At 39.0% G+C, this 21,626-nt stretch overlaps 1 protein-coding gene across 1 annotated transcript in view; it reads right to left on the bottom strand.

Annotated features, from left to right (window-relative positions):
- LOC113229164 (modular serine protease-like) overlaps nt 1–21,626 on the bottom strand; it is a 33,069-nt gene that overhangs the window by 5,953 nt on the left and 5,490 nt on the right. Inside the window, exons 3-9 of the mRNA XM_026462679.1 lie at nt 20,874–20,999; nt 17,304–17,434; nt 15,816–15,893; nt 10,840–10,992; nt 9,054–9,175; nt 3,522–3,698; nt 529–688 (exon numbers count right to left, since the gene is read on the bottom strand). Of these exons, the coding sequence (XP_026318464.1) occupies nt 529–688; nt 3,522–3,698; nt 9,054–9,175; nt 10,840–10,992; nt 15,816–15,893; nt 17,304–17,434; nt 20,874–20,999 (947 nt within the window). The remainder of the gene's footprint in view (nt 1–528; nt 689–3,521; nt 3,699–9,053; nt 9,176–10,839; nt 10,993–15,815; nt 15,894–17,303; nt 17,435–20,873; nt 21,000–21,626) is intronic.

The raw sequence follows: 21,626 nt of genomic DNA, 5'->3' as shown, positions 1-21,626 counted from the left end.
TATCTACGTATATGTATATATTTTTCTTATTACTTATTATGTAGTGTACTTATGATGATATTCTTTGGTTGCACTCCTTTTTGCATATCAAAAATGTCTATCCTAAGGTTGCCTGGAAGAAATTGCTACAAAGCAATAAGACCGCCTGTTGTCCATTAACTTACTACTACTATTAAACTTAAGCTATTGTATTGTATTTTAATTGTAATGTAATGTGCAATAAAGAATATTTCATTCATTCATTCATTCTATCCATAAAACAGACTACATCAACTATACTTATGTTTAAAACTTTATGAAAACCGACAGCCCTGCAAATGCGATTTTACGCCGTCTTCAAAAAAGACAGATTTTAACTAATATTTGTTGGTTTTAACCACGTTAAATTTATATAAAATTAATACTTTTAAATTTATATGTAGATATTTATCTACTCATAATTTTTGCTTATAACATTTCTTCAAACGGAATGCAACTTGTTTAAAAAATGGACTTTACAAAAAACCAACACTCTCTTTACTCACTCACCATTACTATATCCAGCGCAAATCTTGTCACTAGTGATGTACTCCCTGAAACCCGGAGGTACATTAGCTAGGCACTCTGTGATATCCATATAGAACAATTCCACCACTTTCAGGGCTGGAGGCTTGTTTATATTTAATCCTGGTACATTCCAAGTTGCCACCTATAAGAAAAAAATTATTTAACACGTTGAAGAGATTTCCGGTAGCCACCCCGTTATCTTTGACGATAACCCCGTTATCTTCGATTATAATCACAGTTTTACAAACCATGCAGTTGCGCAACGAATGTACCTACTTGCGCAAAGCAACGGCAGGGTACTCGAGGTAAGTCCTGCAAACACGCTTAATTTGCCGGACCGAGTGCTAAGGGTTGACGTGTGCGTGTTTTAAAATATTTTTTAATACGTTCAAGTCCGGTCGTGTATGGAGTACTGTTGCTACCTTTGGGATGGCTCTGCTACATATCAACTGGCCACCTTGGATTCAAATGATAAGCGTGCCAAGAGGCTTATAGGTGACTCGGAATTAGTAGAGGCGAAGCTGCAGAGCCTTGACCACCGCTGTAAAGTTGCCTGCCTATCGGTATTTTACAGGATATATCACGGAGAGTGTGCGATGGAATTACACGATTTAATTCCGCCTTCCCCTTTCCATCATCCGGGGACTAGGCGTAGGCTTGGCTTCCACCCTATGTTGTGGATATTCCAAAGATTCGCACGAAGCGTTACGCTTCCACATTTATATGGCGAACGGCTATGGAGTGGAATTCCCTGCCTGCAGACTTGTTCCTTGAACGTTATAACTTGGACCTTTTCAAGGCGAGAGTGAATAGGTATTATCAAGGTGTGCATGCTCCATCGTCGACCTCATCGTCACTTTCTATCAGGTGAGATGGAGGTCAAATGCACACTTACATTAGAATTAAAAAAAATAATTCTGTAATAAGCTAGATAGGTATCTAAAGCAAGGTTAGTTTAGACAGAATTTCCGTTCGTTGGAAGAAAAGTCGCGTGTAAAAATAGATTGAAATTACATTTATATTTATATAATATATTTAGAAATAATGCGAATAAATGTGACATTTTCAGTTTACAATATTGTTCCACGCGGAACTGAGTACATGGAACTACAGGTAATAAACCTCAATGACATCAGTGAGTCACTGACATGTATCAAGTAAGTCCAAGACTTACGACCTACGTGGTGGAGTGGCTTGTATACTGGTTTTAATGGTGTCGCGGTTTAACGGTGTGCGTTTTAACGTATAAAACTAACTTTTCTATATTTTATCGGGTTTCGGTGTTTATCAGCCGTTACTTTGGGCAGGGTTCAGTTATTCGCGCGGGGTTACGGGATAAGTTACTACCGCCGAGTGTATCCTCGACAGTGCAAGCGCTCAGCAAATCTTTCATTACAATCCTAATACAACCCGAGCATTCGGTTCCGCACGACTGCACTGCGCGGGCAACGTTCCTCAACGTTCTTACCTCTCTGAGCGCGTGCTTAGGTTATTTTTTCCTCGTAGTGAGCGCCTTGCGTCTTTGTTTGAAAAAATAAATAGGTATACGCTATTTAGATCTGAAAAAATAGTTTAATTTCCTATGTGTAACAATCGCGAAAACCTAAGACCTCAATGGGTATTGAACTTTGAACGATATGCTAGCTGGGTAAAGTTTAAATTATATTTACAGTCCAGAATTTGTTACATCTTTGTAAATTCGAAATTACGTCCAATCTTTACAAAGATTTTAGAATAGAATAGAACTAAATCATTTATTACTACACCACAATACAAAAATACACTGTCACTCTGTTTAATGATGATTACATAGCATATATATGGTTAAAATATCAGTTTGGCCAAATGTAATTATTCATATAGTACTTTTAAATTGTTGTTAATTTTAAGTATGCTGACCTCTTGTACTGTAACGCCTGGGTTTATTGATATAGTACCTTACAATATTGTCGTTTATAAGTCTGTTGGCTTTTTGCCGGAGTCTGCACGTTGTCGGATGGCCGAATGTAATGATTTTTGTAAAAAAATGTGTTACGGACACCGAGCCACACACGAGAACACTCCGCGCCCCGCGCCCCAACCGAGAGCGCGTCATCGTTCCCCGCACCCTGCACACAGCGTCGTCCGGCGTCGCCGCCCCCCGCGCCACGCGCCCCACGTACCGCGCCGACCGCCTATTCGCCGACACCTCTACTAGATAAGAGACTTGATTCAGTACATAAGTAGGAACATTTTGAGCAATGAACGTAGCCAGTAAACTGTTGAACAAGTGTTTCATTTACGATCCTGATCGCGAGAAGAGCAACAGTCCACCGAACATTAACGATCCTACGAGAGCTAGATCACCAAAAACTTTGGTCCTTCGAGCCGGATCCGAGCAAGTACCGAGCCCGGAACAGTGAAGACCGCTCGGAACTTCGTATCCTCGCAGCCCACTGCCATTTGAACCGAACAATGGTAGTCACCAGGAGCACAGTACACACTCAAGGGTGGAAAATAATTCTAGTTGCTGTGGTGTAGAAATGAAAATAAGTTGAAAAATTGGTTATTTCTTTCCTAGCCAAAAACAAATACGTAATGCAGATGTTATTTAGATATTTCTTTTTTAAACAATTGTGAGTGTTACGCTATAGGTTATTAAGTTTATAAATATATATATAATTGAGTGCGATAGCGGGTGGCGGAGGCGCGGAGAGCATGTTACGATTGCATAGGCCGAAATGCGATCGCGTTGTGTGCTTAAAACGTGGCCGTTTTTTGGTAAAGTTTAGGAGGACATATCTCATCATTTTAGTACTAGGTGATACTAGAACAAACAACCAAGTATATTACATTTTCATCAAAGATCGTAATACTAAAATTGGCTAGTGATAAAAAGTCACCATGTATAATATAATAAATTAGTCGCAAGTTTGCCATCGTATTTTTATGAATATACTTTACCTCAATACCGATACTTTCTAAAAAGAACTTACTTTTCCCAACTTCCCGCTCTGCAATTGTGTATTGTCAAAGTTAACATCGAAGTCGAGACATACTGGTCTCACGTAGATTTTGTACTCGAATGCCTGAGTCATTCTCAATATGGCGATATCCTCCTGGTAATGGGTGATGGCGCCTTGGAATCGTACTGGGATTTTGATGTCCTTTATCTGGAAATTATCAGCGGAAAAAGGAGTAAGTTGGATGTGTTAAATAATTTTATTAAATAATAAAATGTACAATAGCTAATAACGAGGTAACCCGTGCGAGGCGAAGCAAAACCTCGTTATTATAAGTAGAGGTGGGCGTTTAAACGAAAAGTACTTAAAAAGTCTGCTTTTTAAAATTAGCACGCTTTTCATTTTAAGCGTAAGCGTTGGTCACTGGTCAGTTCTATATCTACTCAACAATTTCATTTTTTACAACGTGCCTGAGTTTCATGTAGCGCCATCTATGTTTTCTAAACAAATTAATTCAATATAACGTTGCAAGCTTTTTTAAACATAAACTCTATGCACTTAGATGCTTTTCTAAACGACTTTTTAAGCGTCAAACTAAAAATCGTGTAAGTGAAAAGCGCTTTTACAAGCAAGCTTTTTATACGTACATTTTAACGTTAAAAAATAAGCAGTGTTTTCGATTGCAACGGTTAACACCTACAAAAGTTAAACAACTTATGTTTTTGAATAATCACGTTCAAGTTCAAGCAAGGAGGTTACTTAAGTTCAAAATTAAAACATTCGCGTATAATGTTATCTAAACAGAAATTTAACTGCAATTGGGCGACATACCACTTAAATACTTATTATTAACAATTTCTTATAATTTTTGACCTTAATTATTTTATGTATAAAAATTTAGCAATTTTTTTTACAATTCAACATGGCTGTATACGGTTTTGCTTTTTAAAACATTTTAGTTCGAGGTGTATTATCTATGGAAGAACGAAATAAAAACATAAAAAGTTGTGAACTATACCATAAATTGTATTTGTTTCCTCGCAAATGTTATGACAACACACTGTATGTACCACAGACGATAAAAAAATACAAAACTCGAGATAATAAAGCTCTCAGCCTTTGGCTTCGGTCTTTTAGTAGACCCTCATAAGTAATATCTTATTTGCCCTTATTACAAATCTGCCGTGTCACACCAATCTCACTTATTTTTAAAACCATTACTTTTGGGAAACTAGGTTTGAAATGAATTTTATACAATATCTCAAAATCGTGTAATTAACTAGCACAATGATAATTGTTTAACGCAAAATCGATGTAGTTAACCTTTACTACTATAGGCTTTTTTGTGATTAAAATAATTCTGATATTGGCAAATCCACTTTGAATAATAATATTTTACGACAATACGCATATCTGTCGCAATTCGAGTTACGTGATATAATTCTTAATTATATTTATTATTTTGCATACTTATTAAGAATTATATCACGTAACTCGAATTGCGACAGGTATACGTATTATTGCAAACGCTGTGTTATTGTATTGCCTATTTCAATTAAGTTTAGATAAATGAAGATCGCGTTATAATAACATTAAACTAATGAGACGCAAGCATTTGGCGTATACTATATCTTCGTAAATACATTTTACAATAAAAATAATATTCTGTACTCTTATAAAGTAGACCGAAATAATTCAGTTAAGCCTTGTTACGCGTAACTCACCTATCTTAAGATAATAGAGATGTCTGTGACACGGCAGAAATGTACTATTATTGCATACAAACAAATACAATGACAACACAGAAATACGATGACTGTTGCTCGTACCCATCGAGTATATAACCAGAAACAGAGACGAAACAAGGGCCATCCATCCTTGGCAAGTCACCAGGCAAATGGGCCTTATATCACTTAATTATCATCAGATTAAATATCAACTCTCGTTTGCGCTGAAATCACAAATTAGAAAACTGAAATAGTGCAGCGCCAATAACTGACCGGTGTGTACGTCTCCGTATATTCCAAAAATATACTGTATTTATTGCAATAAAGATAATATCTCTGAGAATGGGGGGCTGTTCCATTCGGAGGTGTGGGAAAAACAGCAAAACATCTAATTACAAAACAAACGGGATCACATTTCATAGGTAATTAAATAAGAAGAGTCCTCAGGCGCGCATCTATCAAGACCTATTTCAAGCCCCTGAGGAAGATTTCTCAGTTCCTGAGACCCTTGAAATGTAACATCCCCTTACAGGATGCAGGAGTTTACAAGCTAGACTGTGAGTGCGGTCTCTCTTATATTGGACAAACAAAGCGAAGTATTTGTACCCGCGTCAAAGAACATATAGCTGATGTCAAACACCGTCGCGTAAACAAGTCTGCAGTCTGCGAGCATGTCATGGATAAACCTACACATTCAATGAAGTTTGACAAACCCCAGGTCCTTGCAAAAGAAGTCCGTTATCTACCCAGGATGCTGCGAGAGGCCATTGAAATTAAAAAAACATCCTAATTTCAACAGGGAAGATGGTTTCTCCGTACCACCAGTTTTGGGATCCAGTATTTCCTCTAATGAAAAATCCCAAACAGACATAAGACTGCAGTACTAATTAATATGTTTTAGTTTATTCTAATTTCTATTAATATAATTAATTAACTAATAATAAATTGAACTTAATAAAAATTCATTCAATAAAATAATTTGTAAAACTTAATATAGCGTAAATTGGAATGTTTTCTTTGTAAAATTAAAAACAAGGTATTTAATTAATAACTATAGTGAAAAAATAGGGTGGTTTGCATCAATATTAGACATAACTGGTTGAAGACTGTACCACCTCAGTCAACCGTGACCATGGGACCTGTAAAGGGCCCGAAACATCGGTTTGTTTGAAAAAACAAATATACGCGATTTAAATCCGGAAAAATAGTTTCATTTCCTATGTGTAACAATCGCGAAAACCTAAGAACTCGATATAAATTCCATTATTCGACAAAGCGAACACAAAGGTGGCAGCAAATTTAAGGTTGGCCCCAGGCGACAACGATAGATGCTACGCCACCATCCATTCCACCATTCCACCATTCCATTCCATTCTCCGCAGAATCAATTTGTCAAGTCAAGTCAAGTCAAAAGAACGTATTCCATAGATAAAATAAATTTACACTTGAAAACGTCACTTGGCTGCCTTTCTACAAAAGCTTTGCGAGGTAGCGGGGCGGCCTTTGGTCCATCTTCGTAACTGTTTTTCATAACTAGTTACGAAAGAAGATTTTTCCTTCGCTGTTTCGTAACCAGTTATTAAAAAGGAATATTTTGGTCCATCTTCGTAACTGTTTTTCATAACTAGTTACGAAAGAAGTTTTTCCTTCACTGTTTCGTAACCAGTTATTAAAAAGGAATATTTAATCCGTATTCAAAACTCCAGTTACGAAAACGGATGCAAATTTGTTCTTTCCATAACCAGTTACGAAAAAGGCTTACTTTTTTCTCTTTTTGTATCTAGCTACGAAAGTGGATGCTTTTAATCTTCTTTTTATAACTAATAAAATGCAAAAACCAAATAAAATTTTATAGATAACATGGTTGTTGGGTATGTTAACTACGATAACGTACTTGAGGTAGAAAATGACAAATTAGTACCAATTATGTTTATTCCTACAAATTGAACCGCATATATGCGGTTTAATTTATAGGAATTGTAAGAATTGCAAGATTAAACCGCATATATGCGGTTTAATTTATAGGAATTGTAAGAATTGCAAGATTAAACCGCATATATGCGGTTTAATTTATATGCATTTTATTAGTTATAAAAAGAAGATTAAAAGCATCCACTTTCGTAGCTAGATACAAAAAGAGAAAAAAGTAAGCCTTTTTCGTAACTGATTATGGAAAGAACAAATTTGCATCCGTTTTCGTAATTGGAGTTTTGAATACGGATTAAATATTCCTTTTTAATAACTGGTTACGAAACAGTGAAGGAAAAATCTTCTTTCGTAACTAGTTATGAAAAACAGTTACGAAGATGGACCAAAATATTCCTTTTTAATAACTGGTTACGAAACAGCGAAGGAAAAATCTTCTTTCGTAACTAGTTATGAAAAACAGTTACGAAGATGGACCAAAGGCGGGGCGGTGTGCGAGGAAAAAATCCACCAATAGGATTATTTCATTTTCCTAGCCTCGCTTAGCGCAGTTCCGGTGGAAAAGGATTAGCGGAGCTAAGTGTTTGTACATACATAATGATCAGTACAGAGTACTAAAAAAACCGACCTCAAAAGTACGTGGAATTACGTCTATTTGCTAAGTTTTATTGAAATATCCCCTAGCTCGCCACTATACAGGACTTGACACTGGAGATAATAAAAATCGGTTCTCACTACTCAAAGTATATTGAGAGAAAAACGCCTTGAATTGGAGAAATAGCAAAATCAACCATTAAAGTAATTGCTCCTAAATTAAAGTTAGGCGCTATTTATAAAAATAAATCTTCATGCGTGAACAACCACCCTTCGAGGTGGATTATTTTCTTCAAAATGAAATGGGACCACTCCATAGTGGTACCCCTTAAGTACCCCTTTTCCAACAAAAAAAGAATCATGAAAATCGGTTCACAGGTACCGGAGTTATCGCGTAACATACATACAAAAAAAAAACCTACAGACGAATTGAGAACCTTCTCCTTTTTTTGAAGTCGGTTAAAAATAGCGACAGATGTGTGCGAGAGATGCGGGCGAGGAATGTGTGCAAAACGGTGTTAAAAACTAGAGCTATTGAAAGTATGACACTAACTGACACTGACACATCGCCACCGCCCACCCTACCACACCGTACCCCGCCCAGGCATAGCTGAAAAGAGTAACACATCCTCGCACCGCCTAGCTACTACAGCTTTGGTGGAAAATATCACACCGTTTCACGGCGCCGCTACACATCCTCGCACATATTCTCTGGTGGAAAGTTACTGCTCGTTCACTACGCTGACTTCCCCGAGAAGAACGAGCAAGAAACTCTAGGGATTGCTCTTTTCAAATAAACTTAAATGCTATGGAATAATACACTTTGAGAAGTGATATTTTGTAAAATGGTGAATTCTATCTCATAGTACATGGAATTCCCAGTTTGAGACCACGCAGTTCTGCCCTCGTTGTTATAACTAACGCATTTGCATTTTGGTCACTTTCCAGATCGTCATCATCATCATATCAGCTAGAAGACGTCCACTGCTGAACATAGGCCTCCCTCAAAGATTGCCAGTCTAGCTGGCCTGACGCGATGTGCATCCATCGGTTACCTGCCGCCCTTACCAGGTCATCCGTCCATCTAGTAGGCGGCCGTCCCACTGATCCCTTTCGAGATATTGGCCCCTAAATTTCTTTTTCTTTGAAAAATGTCACTTACGCTGATTTCGCTTAACAATAAAATCGAAACAGAGGGGCTGTGATTAATAAAAAAACCCGATTTCGCTAAAAATTTCGATTGCGTTGGTTATGATGAGGATGGCATAATCGGTGTGGTAGTACACACTGACACATTAGTATTATTATTAATTCTTACATCGGATTTCTGAGCACCAACGTCTCTAGGGTCATCCCAACGGCGGTAAAGGTTGCCGACAGCTACAGCGTAGTTCTCGGCTGGCTGGAGTTTCCCCACATCCGTCCAAAAACAGTGGGCCGCTGCAAGTGAATTTAATTAATTTACAAAATAATAATAATAAAGACACATGTGACCACACGTCAAAAGCATAGTGGAATAAGAACAAGTATGGTATCTCTATTCAGACGTTGAGGCGCGGATTCCAAACCCCGCTTGTACATATATGACAAGACCTATATATATATATATATATATATATATATATATATATATATAGGTCTTAGAAGGCTACTGCTTCAAACATCGAGCAATAGATATTTCTAGAGAGAGTTCCTCAGGGTTCCGTACTGTCCGCGACTCTTTGCTGCATATCAATGATATGTTCATCCCAGGCACCTTTGGGTATGCTGATGACAGCATAGTTGTGGACAGGTACTCGACCAATGCAAGGGTCAGTGGAGAAAAAATCCAGCGTTTGAGTTTGACAAGATTGGAATCGCCCCAATCGGAAATCAAATTTCAAATTTAACACTACCAAAATGCAGGCATTTCTATTCTCCACAAATTGTAGTCTCTCTGACCTGACTTCGTCTTTTCGTGTTATATCGAGGCGTTACTTCAAACCGAGACAGCTTCAGCTGCTTCTGGGATGGCTCTGCTAAATACCAACTGGCCACCTTGGATTCAGTCGACAAGTGTGCCAAAAGGCTTATAGATGACTCAGAATTAGTAGAGGCGAAGCTACAGAGCCTTAAACACTGTCGTAAAGTTGCCTGCTTATCGATATTCTACAGGATAAATCACGGAGAGTGATGGAATTGAGTGATTTATTCCGCCTTCCCCTTTCCATCATCGGGGTACTAGACGTGGGCTGAGGTTACACCCCTATGTTGTGGGTATTCCCTGGTTTCATACGAAACGGTTTGCTTCCACATTTATATGTCGAGCGGCTAGTCGATTTCCCTGACTGCGGACTTATTTCCCGAACGCTATAAATTGTATTAATTAGGTGTGTATGCTCCATCGTCCACGTCATCGTCACTTAGACGTGGAATGTTTTCTTCAAATTTAAATGGGACCACTACTGAGGTACCCTCTTTCCAACAAAAAAGAATCATCAAAATCGGCTCACATGTGCAACAAATGAGTTATCGCGTAACATACACACAAGAAAAAAGGTCGAATTGACAACCTCCTTTTTTGAAATCGGTTAAAAAAAGAGCTATTAGGGAAACCACGCCTTTTCGGCGCGTAAATGCCTACACTTAGCTCGGATCGCAGGGTTGTTACATTATGTAACATACTTTGAAAAAATAAGGTGTTCGACCACCTCATTTCATGGACGAAGCTCTACTGCTACTGAATTGAATTTATACCATTTGAAAGTGATAATTATCATTGATAACTATTATGATAGCTGTCACAATAATTATCTTAATACTTTGATAATTAATTTCAACAAAATGCAACCGTAAACAATGTCGTGTCATGTGTTTGTATCAGAGACGTATACAAATGTGTCTAATGTCAATTTAAAAAAGCCACAAAAAACAAATCGTAGTCTGTATTTGTCATTTTTAGTCGAAAATTGAAGAGACATAGCTACAAATCAGCGTGGATAATTATCGGGTAGTTTATCAATAGATAATTATCATTGCTAACTATCACGATAATTGTCATTATATTTATCAAAGAAAATAATATCTTCATAATTTTGGACCCTGACACCCACCAAATATCTTACCTGATATAACAACAGTTGTGCTAATAAGCGTGCCTTCACCTAACTGCATATAGGGTGTGGTAGTTTTCTTGTATATACTAGCGTGCCATGGCCAGTCACGCCCGTGCCCATCCGTGCGGAGTAAATCGCCAGATGGGGTAGTTGTGCCACATGCTGTAGGGGTAAGAATAAGAAATGTAAAGATAAATTTATTTAATCATAACTTAGTATACATACAAGCAAAACAATTTTTTACAGAAATAAATTTGAAATTCACATCAGTCTGCGACAATAAAGACCTTCGGACAGTACGCTGCCTTACATACGTGCATTACATCAACCTACCTCAACCGAACGGTGTACTCAGGGAAACATATAATTCCCATCAAATATACATTTTCACGAACATTACAGACGATAGGCACGAGTTCCAACATTTTGGTCCTTCGAGTATCCTCACCGTTGGTGAAGTGTGATTGTGTGTCGTATTCTACGGTAGCAAACCGGTCTTCTGGCCTCCCACAAGCGGGTCTCACCAGGTAGATTGAGGAGGTGCACATACCGTGGAGTACGCAAGCCATTACACAGAACCAAACCTACAGTGAAATACAGTTTAACCACATAAAAACATCGTGTAAATTGCACATACAACATTATGGATTCAACAAATGACATGGCTACTTTCCTGCATCGTCAAGAGTTGATTGCTGAATGTATTTGCAAAATGGAATCCAACGACAAAAACGATTCTGCGTCTCGGAAAATGGCGGATTACATTGAAAAACGATTGGAACTGCTTTTCGTATATATTAAAGAATTCGAAGAAAATCATCTACAGCTCTTGAAATTCGAAGACAAGACAGCAGAGTATTTTACGTCAAACGCATATAGTATGACAAAACATCTATACGAGAACACACTTACATTATTACGTGACATTACACGATACGGGGCAGAAAAACCTAACACAGAAGAGAGGGGCGGTTTTTCAAAAAGCGACGAGTTGATCAGCCAACAGCAAACAAATTTTCGTGCGCTTTCGAGTGTCGTTCGCAGCATTATCCTTGACAATATTACAGAGAAGTAATATTGTCAAGAAGTAAGAACATTTCCCATATTGGATAAGTTACAAGCTTTGCAATCACGATGGAACGTGATTGACTAAGTGCATTAGCAAATCGACAACTTAAGGTAGTATCTGTAGGCATACGATCGACATTGTCGATCGACAGTGTCGATTAGGAGTCTACAGACATAACCGACATTGTCGATCGTTGTCGATTGACAACAAGAAATATAGATGTTTTCGAGTTGTTTGGGAGTGCCTATTGAGAATGTGGCATTAATTTCTAAATCCAAGATGATTGCCAAGAATTAAAAAAAAAATATTTCTGGTAATCCTTCTGGAAATGGCATTTATACCTGAATACGCGATGGCTGACACGACTTTTCGCATTTCTAAATGCAAGATGGCGGGCACGATTTCTCAAATAATGGCAAGTTTGGTATCGTTTTCGAGATATTTGGGGGTGCTCATTACGGATATAGCCTTATTTGTAAATGCAAGATGGCGTACACGATTTATCAAAAAAATGCAATATGGGTATCCTTTTCGAGGTATTTGGGGATGCTCATTACGAATATAGCACTCATTTCTAAATCCAAGATGGCGGGCACGATTTTTCGAATAATGGCAGGCTGGGTTTCGATTTCGGGGTATTTGGGGGTGCTCATTACGAATATAAAAAATAATAAAAATGTCCAGAAGGATTACCAAAAATAAACTTTTGAAAATTCTTGGCAACCATCTTGGATTTAGAAATTAATGCCACATTCTCAAGAAGCACTCCCAAACAACTCGAAAACGTCTATAACTCTCGTTGTCGATCGACAATGTCGATTATGTCCGTAGGCTCCCGATCGACATTGTCAATCGACACTGTCGATCGTACCTGTAGGCACCTTTACTTATAGGTTCTGATTTAAACTACGAACAGGACTTCACGAAATACGAACAGCTGTATGAAGGAAGTAAACGAGATCTGGACCGTAAGTTAAACGATACTACAAGCCGACCGAGCCGACCAACCAACCGAGGACCACAGCTGAATCTGTCCAACCGTGAATCGTGAATGTCTGTGACTTTAATGACTCTACGACAGTTTTCATAAGACGTGATAAGAGCCAAGCCCCGCAAAGTTCTAAGCGCGGCAATAGCATTGTTTTCTTCAAGAGGGTGTTACGGACACCGAGCTACGTACGAAAACACTCCACGCTCCGCGCCCCATCTGAGAGCGCGTCACCGTTTCCCGCACCCCGCACCCCGCACACAGCGTCGTAGTCACAGAGTCGCCGCCCCCTGCGCCCCGCGCACCGCGCCGACCGCCGACATGTCTACTAGACGAGAGACTTGATTTACGAGTAGTACATAAGTAGGAACATTTTGAGCAATAAACGTAGTAGTCAGTAAGCAGTTGAACAAGTGTTTCATTTACGATCCTGATCCCGAGAAGAGCAAGAACCCCTTCGATCCAGATCACGAACCTGAACAAATACAGTCCACCGAACGTTAACGACCCTACGAGAGCTAGAACACCAACAGGGGGCAAGTTTCGTGTTTCCCGCCAATAGTCTGACAGTTGTGTTTCCATGATTGTCCGTAATTTTACAGTAGATTTTACGCATGCATAACCGCGTTCGGATGCGTCGTAAAATCCATGTAATTCTATTGGGTTTTGTGTATTTCCGATCCATCGTGGTATTGTTATGTCATTTATAGCTGTAATGTTGTTGTCGATACCTATCTATTGACTCCAGGAGAGTTCCCGGAACAACTGAACATTATCTCGGGACATCTTCCACGCGATCTTTCCCTGCCATGTGTATAGTCTCCTGATTGCATCCGTAACATGTAAATGTATCCAGAGTAAATGTTAGAGTTACAGACAAATTTGTTATGATGGAAGTAAATCTACCGATCATCTCGAATGAACTGTGTGGACTAAGCAGAATTATTCCTATACAGCAAATAGAGGGAGATATAACTAGGACAGTCATTCCTACATCAGAATACATGGCAGTCAACATAAGAAAAGATTTATTAATAACATTAGACAGTGACGTCATGAGGTTATGTGTACATTTAAATGAGAAACAATTAATTTGCTCATTAAATTTGCCCATTTACGATAAAGCCGGCATCAATTTGCGAAGCTCAAATCATAAACAATAGAAAGATATAAAATTGTCGCATAGCGTTATCACAGTGCCGGTACCAGTGGATCCAGTTGCACAGCCGTGACGCGTGGCTATTCTCATGTTGCAAAGAATGCAGCGCGCGCATATTTTACCCAGCTGGAACACTGACCCAGATATTACATCACACAGGTGTCATAACATTATCGGAAGGATGCATATTGAAAGAAAACAACGTAATTATTCATTCACAGATCAACTTTCAAAGTGAAATGAGAAAAAATGGATATGAGGCAATGGAGCTACCGCAAGAATCTGAAGTCAACCAAATCATTCTTGGATTGAATATAACGCTTTTTCCTGAAAATCATGCGGAACCTTTGAAGATATTGAAATGGAAAATTGACGTCGTCAAGGCCCAGCAAGAAGCAGTAAATACCCAAATCGACAGTCACGATACCCAACATTATATTACCTACATTATTTTAACAACAATTATCGTTACACTAATATCTGTTAGGGGCGTAAGAGCAATAAAGAAACGCCGCCAGACACGTGAGGTGGCGGCAGGTGCAGGTCCTCGAAGGCTAAGCCGTCACCTGTCATTACCACGTGTCAGGACAGATATTGAAGAGGACATTAATAGATCATCGGAGTCGGCACCAGCTGTTATTTTCTATAAACATGTGCAAGACAAGGCGACGTCTCCTATGTGAACTTAAGAAAAATGCTTTTTTGTATTGATTTACATTAACAAACTTTACTTTATTTTTATATATCTTTACTTTTTTATATCTTAAGTCGGGAGCATGTGCGAGCAGTACATTAGATATGTCGTAACCTAACCTAAATATGTTGCTGATCGCGCGCATTGTCGCGCTTACATTTTATGTACGAATATTTTTAGTACAATAAAGACGTTCGGACAGTACGATGCCTTACATATTTTACACCAACCTACACACACAGTGTACACAGGGAAACATACAATTCCCATCAAACATACATTCTACATTACATACGTTGGGCACGAGTTCCAACAACTTGCTTACACATTTCGCCTCTCTATTGAATCGACTCGCTTGAAAATTGTATTTAAATGAATCTAATACAAAAACTCGATAACGAATTTACGTGTATCGATTTTTATGAACATCGAATCGTAATGTGCATCCTTAGTGAAGTGAGAGTGTACAGGATTAAAAAGGTGGAGTGTAAAAAAAAATTGTGTGGAGTTGCCTCTTTTTCGTCTCTAAAAGATTTTTTATATTGAAATTTCTAACACGTATGAAATTATACCAAATTACGTATTATTTTACACATATAATGTTTTCGCCCACGGTTTTGGGCCGAAATGGGTAAAACTCGTCGATTTGGGTAAAAACTCGGTTAAAATCCGTGCAGGTTGATTGGGTTTTAACCCACTGCCCATCTCTGTATGGGCCCAATTTTATTTATATCTCCCTTAAAATTTTTGTTGACTATCACCAAATTCATAATTAACTTTTTTATGAAAACTCTGGTTCGACGTTATTATCGATTTTAGGAGCAACAAAGCTCCTTGTGAAAGAGTTCATCCAGGGAAGTGCTACCTTCTGGTTTTGAATGATGCTGGTGAAACAACATACCTACACAAGGGACTTGCCAATTTTACGGCAGCACCGCACAGGTCTTTGCGATTTAAAGTTAGGTAAGGTAAGTTAGGTAGGCTTGTCGCTTACCAGGCGACGACTTGTTCGTCCCGTTATTTGAAATAGAAAAGAACATCTATAAAAGGTATAAAAATATATGCGAATAATCACCACGGACACATTTGGGTGGAGCCATAGACCACATCCCACCCACGCAAAATGCAAAGTTTTTTCCAATCACGTCGTACCCTGAAAATAGAAAGTTTGATTAACGTAAAAACAGATAATGATAGCGAAACACACGTCTTTGTCGCTCTTATTAAGTCGACATAACGCACCTTTACAATGAAGTGACCCAATACAAAATTTCAACTTTTTGGGCATACGCAAAATAAGATTTGACGTTGTGACATTTTCATAACATTTGATTTATTGCTCTTGAAGTACTAAAGTTTGTGCCTTGTTATATGTTATATTATGTAATAATGATGAAACATTCACCTTTACAAATGCAAAAATTGTTTTTGATTATTTTAAGTTTAACAATTTAAAAACATAATTTACAAAAACTAGTCGCCATAAGGTCACTTTTTTACTAAACTTTTTTGTTAAGACGTATCGTCTCTTTCATTTGAACCAGTTAAGCAACGTGTTACAACCTTATCAAGTCGCTTAAATTGTGAAAGAAAACCCTCAAAGTAATAAAGCAAGTCGCGTTCGTAAAAATGTAATGATTTTTAAAGACTATTTGCGAAACGAAGATGACTCAATGTCAGGGTGTCGTATTTGTAAGTGCAGATTCAATACTAAATGCGGCGTTGATATTCCGACACAGAAGTGGCGTTTTCAAACTGAAAGAATAAAATGAAAGAGTGAGTGATAAAGTGAATCAGTGCTATTCGAGCCTTAATAGGTCAGTTCCAGATTAACAACCTTGTGAGCAATGCCTTTAAAGTTGTTTTACGATATTAACTCATTTTATTCATTTTTTGAATTGGGTCACTTTCGTTGTAAAGGTGCGAGAAAACTTTTTCTGGAACTTTAGCGCTACAAACATATGTACAAATTTGCTTCAAAGAAGTCTCGATTTTGGACACTAGTTGAAGTCCGTTTTCTATCACTTGCTGACTTGTATAATGGGCATCATCGGTACAGGCATCCGCATAGCAATGTATGTTACTAATTAGTAACATATCATTGATACGAAGGATGAACAATGTAGGTGACAGCACAGATCCTTGCGGAACGCTGGCGTTTATGAACATGATGTCCGCGAATAATCCATCAACAACGACTTTTATGCTCGGCTTACACAAGAAGCTGGCGACACATTGTATATCCCTTCTGATACCCAACAAGATGATAGCTTCAATAGAAATACCTTGTGCCAAACCCGATCAAAAACCTCAGCGATGTCAAACTGTAGGCGAATGGGACTTGTTAACTTTATGTCTCAGGGTGACAGGCGCAGTAGCAGTGCCCCTCAGATTTTTGCGATTCAAAGCTCTGAATGACACTGCAACTGTAACGGGTAGGCATGTAGCTTATCACCAGGCGCAAGACTTATTCGTTCCATCACTAAAAGTGTCATGCCTGATGATGAGGATCGGTTTATGTTTTTGTAATGTCATAATAATGAATAAATAAAAAGAAACTAACCTAGATTGCACGACACATTCAGAAGCAAACTGAAGTAGAGCTGTCCTGGAGAGGCGTTGGGTACACTCCAAAAAATGTAACGACCATTGTCGGGATAAGGGGGCACCACACAATTGCGCCCTGATACTGGTCTGTGGAAGTAAATTATTTTAAAAATCAGAACAGCTAACCTAAGTACGGTCTGGTAATGGAAAATGAAAAATCTTTAAAGGAGTCACCACACCTTGACACGGACATGCCATTAACAGCACGTAGAAAAAACTTTATGTAATACAAATAGAAAACATTCAAACTGTAAATCTGCTTTTCAGTAGACCTTAAATTCGACTGAGTACTGCAGATGTGGGTTATGACGATATCTGCAGATGCGGATGTTAACTTTTCACTGTTGAAATCTGCAAATGCGGATGTGGAGAAAATGTTTGTTTGGAAATACGTGATTTAGATCAGAAAAAACAATGTTCACTTCATATTGTTGAAAAAACTTTTTTTTTTTCTTTAAAAAAAAGTGTGGATCATTGTGGATTTGATGATCATTGAATTATCATTAATTTAAGTAAAAGTTAATAATTTTACATAATTTTGTTACAAAAGAGATGCAAGATAGAAGACATAGAAATATTACGGCATTTATTAATACTTAAAGTTTTTAAGGATGTCGTGTGTCGACTCTATTCGCATAAAGAATTATGCGAATAGAGTCAGTGTAAATTCAATATTTATGGTTAATAAAACAAACAGTTTGCCTGCATTATACGTTGCCGGATTCTCAATCTCTGATTGGCTAATTATTAACACTAGTACTCGACACGCGCTTTGGGTGATGCCTGCTCCCAACGATCTTGTCGTCACCTTCAAAATATCCGTATCCGCAAAAACTATGCATCTTTTGATTCGTATGTCGGAAAGCAGATTTGCTCATTGCTCATTGGCACCACACCCAGCCAGAGTAAATCTGACCCGGACAAGCCGGATATACCAGGGAGCACAGTTTCAGGGAGTGACACGCCCGGGATTGTGGAGGGGAAGATCAACCAGCTGCAACCGGTGGCCAGATTCCTGCCGGCTATGCAGCGTGTGACAGAAAGTAGGCAATAGGGAATGTCAGTTATTTGGGTAGGTAGTTAGGTAGTGTTGTTAGGAATGAGCGTGGATGGTGTTGGGCTTCGTGTAGCCTTAGTGGATTCTCCTGGATGAGGATGTGTTCTCGTCCATAGAGCTCGAGTTGTATCATTTCTTTCCCCTTCTGATTCGGTGTCGGTTTCCGGAATTTTATGTATTTCTTCAAATTCTTGCCTAAATTTATCCTTATCTTTAGTTAGTTCTGTCTGTTTTAATCCTTCTTGTAAGAAATATATCCCGGAGTGCGTTTAGGTTTACAGAGTCAAAAGCTTTGTCAATGTCCAATGTAAGTATGTTTAAATACGTTTGCCTTGCTTCCAAGACTCATTCATCAAGTCTCATCAAGTATTCGCCTGAGCGCATAAATGTGGTCGTTTTGATCTATCTTAGAGGAAAGCTGCTTGGTAATTTCCTAGTTCCGCTATAGTCGCATCCAGTCTTTGCAATAGGAAGTTTGCATATAGCCAGTTTTGAGTTTTTGTCTTCGTTCAGATGGTGGGTCGTTTACTTGATTGTCGATGCTTTTGTTGTATTTGGAAAATTGTTTCTATGTCTATTGTCAGCTATACTTTACTTTTTTAATACCTAGACAGTCTCATTTAATTTTCCAATTGGTTAGCGTGTGACTATAATGCACTGGTTCCGAAATGTATGTAGTAGGAAATAACTTAATTTATGGAAATCGTCGTATGACGCGTTTCAACGGCGTCTCTGATAAAACAGTAGTAGATTTATGAAAGCGTCGGAGAATTTACTAGTAACCATTGATTCTTACTTTCCTGCAGTTGGTTTAAAGAAAAGATTTGGGTGTCTCTCACCGGGTTTCGTGGTCTCGCGTGTGTGTTACGTTCAGGTTTCAGGTGGTAGCAGGTTCGCTTGTCGCCGGCCCTTTTGTTTTGAATGTTTCGATCTCTATGTAGATTTGATTGTAGATGAGACTTGCATTGCACTTTCCGAACAACTTATACAAAGCTTATTGCAGTTTTACTGTTAACCGACACTTTTATATTTTGGTTTCAGGATGTTATTTTTGAGTAATTAATTTGATGCATTGAGTAATTAATTTACACTTTTCAAAAAGCACTTTTAATGATAACCGATACTTTTAGATTTCGTTTTTAGAGTGTTGGTTTTGTTTAGTTTCGTAATAGTTGACTGTCGGTAAGACAACTCGCGCGGTTAGGGACAATAGACGCGGTGAACAGTGATGCAAAAAAAAAGGTTCGGGAATAGCGAGTGGCTCGGGAGCGCATGTGCACGTCTATTCACTTTGGCTGTCCGAATAGAACTATGTCGGCTGCAAAAGCAGATAATGATCTGCTTTCGATGATCTGCGGGTGCGGATTTAGGCGCGGACGTCTGCAGCATCTCTAGTCTATTATAATAAAAGTTATTAGTTACAGTTGGCTGGGCACACGGGGTAGAAATCTACGTCAGAGGCGTTCACGAGTCTTCCGCTTTGCGTTGCGGAGGGACTAGCACGCATGCGCGGCGCTTGCTTTTGTTTTGGTTGTCGACACTCTCGAACCGGCTGCTGATTTGTGATTCGCCAATGGTGCTGTGCTCCGCAAACGTTTCCTGTTGCTTGCGTGGAAATATCAAGCTATTCTAGATATCAAACTTACACAACGCAACACAAAGAAATCCCACGCAAAACAAGCGGCCGGTCCTGCCTGCGCGTACGCGACAGATCTTTGCGATGCGCGAAGCGAGACGCAAGCAAGCGAAAAACACAAGTGAAAGATTCGTGAATCCGGTATTAAAAAGATGTTGTGCGATATACGTCCAAACAATCCTATTGCAAATGAGTAAGACATATCGGAGCCCAAGCGACCATGTTCCATTTTCAACGCAAATTTTAACGGATAAACCACGCCGCTGTCGAATAATGAAACAAAATTTTCTACCTTTATTAGCGTTACGGAAGCAGCACAAAAAAAACGGTCGCATTCACATTGTAACATTTCTTTTATTATTATGTCAAGTGACGGGACGAACAAGTCTTACGCCTGATGGTAAGCTACACGCCTGTCCATAACAGTTGCAATGCCACTCAGAAATTTAAATCTCAAAAATCTGCGGGGCACTGCCACTGCGCCCGTTACCCTCTGACATAAGTTGACAGGTCCCATGTGCCTGTAATTTTACCGGCACCCTTACCCTTCAAAACCGGACCACATTAATGCTGACATTACTGCTTGGCGGCAGAAATAGGTATGGTGGCAGTACGTCCCTGGACGAACTCCTTCACAAGGTGATCCACTGCTACTACAAATATACAAAATTAGACCCGCCGCGGTCCCGACCCACACCCGCACCCGCTCTCTGTGTGTTTCACGCTTTATGGTGGCCAATTAGGTCCAGTTTATAGAATTTCACCCACTAGAGAGAAAATATACATTCATAAGTTAAAATTTTAAAAAAATAGGAAAACGCCATTGTGCCTACTTAGTTTTCCTATGACAGCTTGCAAACGTCTCAGACTCGTCACTTTCATCGGCACAGTCCAGAGTGCCGTCGCATTTTGCTTCCAAGGGCACGCAGTCGCCATTGCTGCACTGCCATTGGTTATTTCTGGGAACAGAAAAAAATATTAAACTTGTTACATTTAATTCGCGTGCACGTGTCTGAAGTTGCAAAACCACAGAGGCAGAGGTGGTGAAGAGGAGGGGGAAGCCCACCAGCCGTCACCTGTGTGGCTAGGGTTGTCAGATACTGACTTCATTTCCGGGCCAATTCTACTAGGGTAAGGAAGACGGGCCATCTAATACTAGAACTAATTTGTCAGATGGCCATCTATCTAATTTGACGATCGTAACATGGTCGGAATATTCTTTTCTACCATATTCGTCGGGACTGCATTACTCCACGAAGTCTAAGCAGATAGTGTAATACGAGTACATCAGGCCAAAAGCTATATATACACTCTAAGGGTCGAGCGGTCAACGTGAATTTTAATAGTACATTTGTGGTGAGAGTGATTGCGCGAGTTCGCGAAGGCTATCGCGAGAATAGCGGGCTGTACACAGACATTTTATCGTGCGTGATTCAGCAATCGTGCGCGATCGAGCGCGCGTGTAAAGACTTTGGAAGGAAAAGGGAAAGACAGAAAGAAATCAGTCGCGCGCGCAATCGCGTACTCCAACACGCGCCTTAGCTTTAGCTTTAGCCTCTTTAGCTTAAAAAATTTCACAGGTAATC

This window comes from Hyposmocoma kahamanoa, unplaced genomic scaffold (genome assembly GCF_003589595.1).
Source record: "Hyposmocoma kahamanoa isolate Upper Pololo Valley unplaced genomic scaffold, ASM358959v1 289, whole genome shotgun sequence".
Lineage (NCBI taxonomy): Eukaryota > Metazoa > Arthropoda > Insecta > Lepidoptera > Cosmopterigidae > Hyposmocoma > Hyposmocoma kahamanoa.
This window is presented reverse-complemented; position numbering and strand designations above follow the sequence as displayed.